The 9,266-nt window shown below is 43.8% G+C and overlaps 1 protein-coding gene across 1 annotated transcript in view; it reads right to left on the reverse strand.

The window, feature by feature from the left end:
* The window catches only part of EMILIN2 (elastin microfibril interfacer 2), a 124,274-nt gene extending 115,683 nt beyond the window's left edge, over positions 1-8,591 (reverse strand). The window contains exons 1-2 of the mRNA XM_007935469.1: positions 8,458-8,591; positions 7,797-7,919 (exon numbers count right to left, since the gene is read on the reverse strand). Coding sequence (XP_007933660.1) covers positions 7,797-7,919; positions 8,458-8,591 — 257 coding nt within the window. The remainder of the gene's footprint in view (positions 1-7,796; positions 7,920-8,457) is intronic.
* Between the last annotated feature and the right edge of the window lie 675 nt (positions 8,592-9,266).

Raw genomic sequence — 9,266 nt, forward strand, 5'->3', positions numbered from 1 at the left:
TGGAGTTGATTACCAGTCTCATCATGGGGAATAACTACCACCAGCTGCCCAGCCACTCAACCAGGCCCAGCCAAGTTGACACACAAACTGAACTACCACAACATATATATGTGTGTGTATATGTATGTGTATACATATGTGTGTATATATACGTATATATGTGCATATATACACATATGTTGTTGTTGTTGTTTGTCGTCGAGTCGGCCCCGACTCATAGCGACCCCTCCTTGGGTTTCCGAGGCAGTATCACTATGGAAGCAGGATTGCCCAATACACACATGCATATATATACACATATATACATGTATATATGTATATATATACACACACACAGCTCTGGTAGCGTAGTGCCTAAGGTACTTGACTGCTAACCAGAAGGCTGGCGGTTCAAACCCATCAGCCACTCCTTGGAAGGAAGATGGGGCAATCTACTTCTATAGTGATACTGCCTCAGAAACCCAAGGAGGGGTCACTATGAGTTGGGTCTGACTCGATGGCACATAACAACAACAACAACATATACATACACACACATATATATTGTTGTTGTTATGTGATGAGTTACACTGAACTGCACTTATGGAATGTCTATTGCTAACATGTACTACATGCAATGTTGCAGCATGTAATTTGCTGATATTCTCATTCACTTCTAGATGTTTAAAGATTGGATTTATAAAGTTATTGATAATAAAAGGCAATAGTAATGAAAACTAAAAAAAAAAGAAAAGAAAAGAATGTTCAACTTATGTCGGAACTGACTTACAAGGGAGACATCAGAACAAAACCTTGCTGTAATTTGGGGCCTACCTCTACATACACACACACACACACACACACACACAGAGAAAGTGGACCCTAATTTTAGAATTCTAAGTGATCAAAAATATTCATAGGAATTAAGAATTATTCATGTGCCTTTTTTGCATACGTACAAACTAAGCATTGACCAGACCCTTCGGAAATCTGCACAGTGCTAAGTCTATCCAACCAGTGCGGGCTTTAGTGTCCCAGTGGCCAGGTGCACAAGATCGCCTCCTCAAGCCGTTTCCTGCTTGACTTGCATCTCAGTCTCAGAACATATTCACCTTTTCCCTGTCATCTGCATTCTTCATTTCTGTCCCAAAATATGCAGTTTTCTCTTTATCCAAGTTATTCTTTACCTGCTTGGCTATTACCAAACTCTTTCACCACCAAAGTCTTTGAAAAACAACACTTGATTACCGGATAACTGGGTTTATTTCCAAAAAATCAGCCACTGAAAAGTCTATGAGACACAGTTCTACTGTGACACGTGGGGTGTCCATGAGTCAAAATTGACTCCACAGCTGATTTTGGTTTAATTAAAAAGCAGTCATAGGATTCTTGCCTCTCATGAGAGAAACCCAGGTTCAATTTCCAGACAATATACCTTATATGCAGTGGTGTCACTAGGGTTGGTGTCACCCAGTGCAGAAACTCACGCTGTCACCTGCCCTCTTCCACCCCACTATGGACATCTTCCTATGCCAAACCACACAAAATCCTCAGTAATGCTTATTATCAATTTTAATCATAGAATGTTGTATTGTATTAGGTGTCATCAAGTTGGTTCAGATTCATAGTAACCCTATGTACAAAGAACAGAATACTGCCTGGTCTTGTGCCATCCTCACAATGATTGCTATGTTGAGTCACTGTGTCAATCTATCTCATTAAGGGTCTTCCTCTTTTTCAGTGATCCTCTGCTTTACCAAGCATGATGTCCTTCTCCAGACACTGGTCCCTTCTGACACCATATCCAAAGTACATGAGACAAAGCTTCACCATCCTTGCTTCTAAGGAGTGTTCTGGTTGTACTTCTTCTAAGACAGATTTTTCAGTCTTCTGGCAGTCCATGTATATTCAATATTCTTCCCTAACACCATAATTCAAAGGCATCAACTCTTCTTCAGTCTTTCTTATTCATTGTCCAGCTTTTGTATGCATATGAGGTTATTGAAAACACCATGGCTTGGGTCAGGCATACCTTAGTCTTCAAAGTGACATCTGTGCCCTTTAACATTTTAAAGAGGTCTTTTGTAGACTTGCCCACTACAATAGGTAATATGATTTATTAACCGCTTCATCCATGGGCATCCACAGATCCAGGTAAAATGAAATCCTTGACAACATCAATCGTTTCTCCATTTATCATGATGTTGCTTATTGGTCCAGGTGTGAGGATTTTTGTTTGTTTTCTTTATGTTGAGGTGTAATGCATACTGAAGACTGTAGTCTTTGATCTTCATCAGTAAGTGCTTCAAGTCTTCTTCATTTTCAGCAAGCAAGGTTGTATCTTCTGCAAATTGCAGGTTGTTGATGAGTCTTTCTCCAATCTCATGCTGTGTTCCTCTTCATATAGCCAGCTTCTTGAATTATTTGTTCAGCATACAGATTGAATAAGTATGGTGAAAGGTATAATAGTGATGCACACTTTTCTGATTTTCAACCATGCAGTATCCCTTGTTCTGTTAGGATGACTGCCTCTTGGCCTGTATACAGGTTCCATATAAGCACAGTTAAGTGTCCTGGAATTCTCATTCTTTGCATGTTGTCCATAATTTTTTATGATCCCCACAGTTCAATGCCTTTGCATAGTCAATAAAACACAGGTAAACATCTTTCTGGTATTCTCTGCTTTCAGCCAAGATCCACCTGACATCAGCAATGATATCCCTCGTTCCATGTCCTCTTCTAATCTGCCTTGAATTTCTGGCAGTTCCCTGTCAATGGACTGCTGCAACCACTTTTGAATTATCTTCAGCAATATTTTACTTAAGTGTGATATTAATGATTTTGCTCAACAATTTCTGTAACCTGCTGCATTACATTTCTTTGTTTTTGTTTTTTAAATTGTATTGTGATTTGGATAAAGTTTACAGAGCAAATTCATCTTCCATACAGCAGTTCACATATACTTTGTCTCATGACATTGACTGTAATCACCCATAATGCAACAGCTCTCCTCCCACTTCCTCCCCATAGTCACCTCTTCCCTGTGTTCTTCCCTCCCATGCACTTCTGCCCCCCAAGCTGTCTCTCTGTGCATATATAGCCCTTCTATTCTCCCATAATTGATCTCTGCAAGGAGAGTATCTACCTAATGTAAATATTCAGCTCATATGCCTGTCTTTTGTTTGGCTGAAAGCCACAGGAGTGAGTTCAATTCCAGACCTGCAGGGCAGCTATGGGCCATAGTCTCAGGGGTTCCACCAGGCTCTATCAGACCAGCAAACCTGGTCCTTTTTTTCTTTTTATGATTTTGAATTTTGTTCTACATTTTTCTCCCAGTCTATCCAGAATCTCCTACATAGATCCCCCTCTGAGTGGTTGACAGTGGTAGCCGAGCACCATCTAGTTCTTCTGGTCTCATAGTTGTATAGGCTGAGGATTGCATGGTGTACCAGTCACTTGGACTAATTGTTTCCATGCATCTTAGGTTTCTTCATTCTTCTTTGCTCTGGATGAGGAGAGACCCATCATTGCATCCAGATGGCTGCTTGCAAGTTTTTAAGGTCCCAGTCACTACTTGCCAAAGTAGGACGTGGAACAATGTTTTTGTGTAGTACGTTATGCCAATTGAGCTTGATGTGCCCTGGGACCATGGTCCCGAGCCCACAGGTCCAAGTACTTCCTCCCTCTGGGTAACTGGCTATGGCAAAGAAGTGACTACAACCTTGTCCCTTATCAGCTCTACTATATATCTAGAAATTCTTACACAACATACAGATACATTTGTAGAAACATTGTCTGCCAACCCTATACATTGTCATGGGCACACTCCCCCCTGCATACCAAAATGAAAACCAAACTCACTGCTGTTGAGTCAGATCCAACTCATAGCGACCCCTCCTTGGGTTTCCAAGGTGATATCATTATGGAAGTAGATTATCCCATCTTCCTTCCGAGGAGTGGCTGGTGGGTTTGAACCACCAGCTTTCTGGTTAGCAGTCAAATGCCTTAGGCACTATGCTACCAGAGTTCCCCCACCCCTGCATAAAACATACCTAATTTTTCAGCCTGTCCACCCATCTATTCAATGTCTGCCATCACTGACAATGCAGTACTATATGTGCAAAAGGCTTCATCTTTCTTGTCTTCCTCTTCCTCAGTGACACCATGTTGATCACTCATATTTGGTACATTGCCCTTCTCTTCACCCAAATCAATACTTGTCTCTACCTATCTAGCAGTGCATCATGTTCCTCTGGAATTGGCACAAATACAGATCTCTTCCAGTTGGTTGGCTAGGTAGCTGTCTTCCAAATTTCTTGGCATAGATGAGTGAGCACTTCCAGCATTGCAACCATTTGTTGAAACATCTAAATGGGTATTTTGTCAATTCCTGGAGCCTTGTTTCTCACCAGTGTTTTCAATGCAGCTTGGACTTCTTCCTTCAATACCATTGGTTCTTTATCATATGTTTCCTTCTAAAATGGTTGAATGTCAACCAATTCTTTTTGGTACTATGACTCTGTGTATTCCTTCCATCTTCTTTCATCCTCATAGAATAATATGATGAATATAGTTGTAAATTGCTTAAATGCAATATCGCTTAGATCATATGAATACTAATAACAAAATTGTTTTACAAAATCTTTCTTCATTGAATTACAAAATTATTAATTACAACATTATCAGTAACTGAGAGGAAGCCTTTTTTAATTTTTCTCCTTTTTTCTTTAATTACTACTTCAGTCTCAGAAAAGTTATTGATATAGGTTCACAAATACTAATTACCACAATATTGTAGCTAAAATACCAGAAAATTTGACAAAATCAGCCAGTATAAAAACATTGACAGCAACAAAAAACAATAGCATGTGCTTGCATGCAGACGAAACCATGTGATTCGAAGAGTCATTGTAACTGTGTAATAATGACAGCTTTGACCAGGAGGTAGCAGAATGTTCAAAAAGTAATTTAGCATAGATTTTTAGCCTTGTAGGTATATTGATACATGTACACTGGGCTTACAAAAAACGTTTTTGTTGTTATCATAAACTACAGGGATATTTTTATAAAACATAATACATTTTGGCTGAAACACTGCACAAAAATTTTTATAGACAGTCATTTTGGTGTCATCCCGTGTGACAGTTTCACAAACTGCAGTCCTCATCCCCCACACCCCATGCCCTCTACTGACGCCACTACTCATGTGCAGCCACCACCTGTTTGTTAGTGGAGGCTTCTGTGATGTTATGATGCTAAACAGGTCTCAGCAGAGTTTCCAAACTAGCTGAAGATGGAGTAGTAAGAAAAGCTGCACTTCTAAACATCAGCCGGTGAAAACCCTGTGGATCACAATGATCCAATGCCCAACCCATCATGGGGATGGCACAAGGTCATACAGCATTTCCTTCAGTAGTACATGGGGTTGCCTTGAGTCAGGGGCCAACTCCACAGCAGCTAACTACTCTAGCATGAGTTTCCAAAGAACCTTCACAAGTCTCAGGTTCTAAGAAACACATCATGAAAAGGCCTGACCTGGTAATGCCAGTGGATTGAGAGAAGGTGCTCAGGTTTCTCAACTCATCAGGAACAACCACAAAGTTCAGTGTTAAATAGCCAATTCTCCTTCTTAAAGTACACAAAGAATGTATCTCCCTTTATTTTCATTCATCCACTGATCCTCAAAATTTAGGAATCATTTAGTAGTTGAAAACTGGGTAAGTCATGCCTTTCTTATTACTGAAGAAAAAGAAAAGAAGTTCAAGTTGGAGTTAGCTGCTTAAGGATGATCAGCTAGAACAGTTATTCATGTTTTGTAAATTTCACATTTATAATGCAGCACATAAAATGTGAAAACACACTTGAATTGTTTGCATGGGCACTGTTGAAAAAAAGTATCCAGCATGCATATTTTGGTTTTGTTTAAAAAAAAAAAACAAGAGAACCATCTGTCATTTTTGATAGTAATTTTTGCTGTCCTTCTCACTCTGACTGGGTGGCAAAAGTAGACTTCCATTGCCTTTCATCAACCTACCAACCCGAAGGTGTTCATACTTCAGTGCTGACACGACTCTGTTTCACTAGGTTTTGGTTAAATGCAATAATGGATCATCATTTAGTTTTCCAAACAGCTAAAATAATTTGGGAGAATTAAAAACAAACTATCTTTTAGATGAAAAATATTACCTCCAAAAATGACAAAGTAAATTATCTCTGAATTGTCACGAGTATTGAGGCTATAAACCAAAAACCAAACTAAACTCACTGCCAGCAAGTTGATTCCAACTCATAGCGACCCCCATTGGGTTTCTGAGGCAGTAAATCTTTGTGGAAATAGATTGCCCCATCTTCCTTCAGTCAATCACAAAATATAGTTCTTGTGTAAAATTACAGACATATTCTTGACTAATAATTCCATCCTAATTTTAAACAAATCCATCCAAAGTGTGTTGAATATGTAGTTCGTGTCTCTCCAAAATGTGAAAATCTTACACAAAATGTTCTGGTTCTAGGGTTGCTGTGAAGTCTATATGTTACTGAGGTTTCCCTCCGACCAGGGAGACAGGTAGCATAAAAGTATTGCGTCCCTCTGACAATTGATCCAATTCAATGTGAAAGGCAGAGGGATTCAACCTCAGTTTGTTTCCCTACGGATTAGTAAATTCGAGTATTTTTTGCCCACATCCCTGAATGTTGGTTGATTGCCTTCTGGAATAAGGTTTCCTGGAGTAAGAGAATCAGCCTGTCCCTTTGCCTTGCCAAGGACAGATCTGCCTATCAGCTCTTCTTTGCTGTAATGACAGTTGTGCTCTAAGACAAACAACTTATTCTTAGGGAAAAACAATCCATTTCAGCCATCACCCGTGCTTCCCAATAGCCATTCATTCACATCAGCCCATACTCTGATCTCTGACTTTCACACAAAGACTCCCCTGATGACAATCCAATGCGTGTGATGTATTTAAACAAATCTGGACTCCATTGCATTGCTTCCTCTGTTTTTGTTTTGTTTTGTTTTTTTAAGATGGTGAAATCTTGGTGAACAAAAAAATGATTAATTCTTCCCTGTTTCTTTAAAGACCATTTTCTGCTGACAACCTCTTAGCAAGTCCCCAAACCTAACTTGGAGAAAGGCTAAACCTACACTTTTAAGCAAGTTATTCCTGAGGACTTTAGTTTGCAGATCTACAACACTTCAGTTTTATGGGGACATTTGGATAAAACTCGCTTGTGTTAGAATATTAGCTAGTGCAAACCTCTCAGCTAATCCTACGTTTACAAGTTTTCAGCAGTATATATTTTGGAATCTTCTGTGTGCCCCAGAACACACAATATGGATCTAATTAAGTTCAGCTGCCTTATGTTAGTAATAAAATTGAAAAACGAAAAGAGAAGTGGGGGGCGGGGGCTTTGTTCTTCCTCTCCTAGCTCTGGCAATCACAAGCGCCCAAGGCACACATAGCCCGCGATCGGGGCCACCCACTGCCCTCAGTTGATTCCAACTCTTAGTGACCCTGCAGGACAGAGTGAAACTGCTCCATAGGGTTTCCAAGGCCGTAAATCTTCACGGAAGCAGACTGCCACATCTTTCTCCCGAAGAGCAGCTGGTGGCTTTCGATTAGCAACTGAGCATTTTAACCACTGCGCCACCAGCGCTCCTTCACTCGGACAGAACACTTTCTTTAAATACCCCTGCGTGGCTGAGCGCTCAAACTTTTCAGCTGTTGGGTTTTCACCAAAACTGCGGCCATCCTTCCCGCTGCCACCCCCGCGCCCAGGCGGGCGCGCCCCGCCGGCTCCGCGGCCCCACCACTTACACCAGCGCCGCCGGACAGGGCATCTGGTTCCAGGGACAATTGTACTGAGCCTGGATGAAACTCTCGCTCCCCTCCAGCACAGAGCAGCTCACATTCTTGTTCACGATGTATGCGCACCAGTTCCTGGAGGTGGTGGGGCCAAAGGAAGAAGGGCACAGTGTGAACCCGGAGAACAATAAGCCTGGGACGATGAGACAAACTGATGTAGCCACGGACCAAGCAAGGGTCTGGACTCCTCTTGCCCCTGAGGAGGCGGGAGCTTTGCTAAACAGGCAGCTGAGGGTGCGCGGGTGCGCCTTTGGAGAGCTTGCCCGAAAAAGGGAAAAGAAATGCACCCAAGCTCCTGGGGCTTCTGTAATTCCGGGCCGTAGTTTCTTGATGCCCTTTTCTGCTGGACCCTCCCTGAGCCCCACGCCTCTGGAGTCCGACTGCTCCAGGCTCTAGCCAGGTCGCCGGGGATGCCCCGCGCGGGCCGTGGCGCTCGCAGCCACCCTGGAGGAGGCGCCGCCGAGGAAGCTCGAGAGGAATCCCGGCTGGCTCTCATCGCCATCGGCAGGGACGCTTAGGTGCGCCGTGGAGGGTCAGTGAGGATAGACTGGGCCCCAGGGCTCTGGCAGGAACCTTGCGGAACCCGGGCGAGGAGAGAGGAGAGCGCACTTACTTGTTCCTGGCGCCCGGCCGCGCGGGCTGCCTTGTCTGCGGACTGGCAAGGCACAACCCCGCGCCGCCCAGGGCCAGCAGGGCCAGCGCCCAGCGCCAAGGCGTGCTGGACCGGGGTAGTGTCGGCTGCCACATTCTGCGGGCGGTGGGAACCACGAGGTTGCAGGCGGCCGGGGCGCGGCCGGAGAAAGCAGGAGGCTCCCGGCCGCCCCCTCCGGCTTCTCGTTCCCACTTCTTCTTTTCCAACCCCGCGCGCCCTGCACTTCTCCTCGGGTCCCTCAATGACGCACAGGTCCCCCCGGGTGCCGCCCTCTTTATTTCACTTCCCTCTCCGAAACGTGACTCCCTCTACCCCGTCTCCCTGTCTCCAGTCCCCTGGCCTCTCGGCAGGGGGTCTAGGGTGAAAGGGCTACAGGGCTTGGGAGAAGGGTCTACGTTACAGAATTTCCAATTACTCATTCCTTTGGTCTCTTCCCAGAAGCAGAGGAACTCCGCCTCCCACCTTCCAACAGTCGCGTAGTAGTCCATCGGGAAGTGGCCGCAGTCGGAGAGTCTGGCGATCCTCACCCCGAGCCTGGGTGCCGGCTTCCCGGGGTGAATGAGGGACATCTTTATCAGTCCCCGGGGATAGGACTCAACTCAGATTTCCCGAGGACTCTGGCAAGATGCAGCCATTCCTCTACAACTTTTATGGACTTGAGAGTCTAGGGGAAAACGACCGCTGGTTCTCCTGTTTAACCCAGCTCTACCTTAAGGCATCCATTTAACCTTTTCCAAGTCAACAGGCCCAACAGCAAAGGGACTGCAGAA

The sequence above is a fragment of the Orycteropus afer genome, unplaced genomic scaffold (genome assembly GCF_000298275.1).
Source record: "Orycteropus afer afer isolate SDZICR_OR568_19922 unplaced genomic scaffold, OryAfe1.0 scaffold00028, whole genome shotgun sequence".
Taxonomy (NCBI): Eukaryota; Metazoa; Chordata; class Mammalia; order Tubulidentata; family Orycteropodidae; genus Orycteropus; species Orycteropus afer.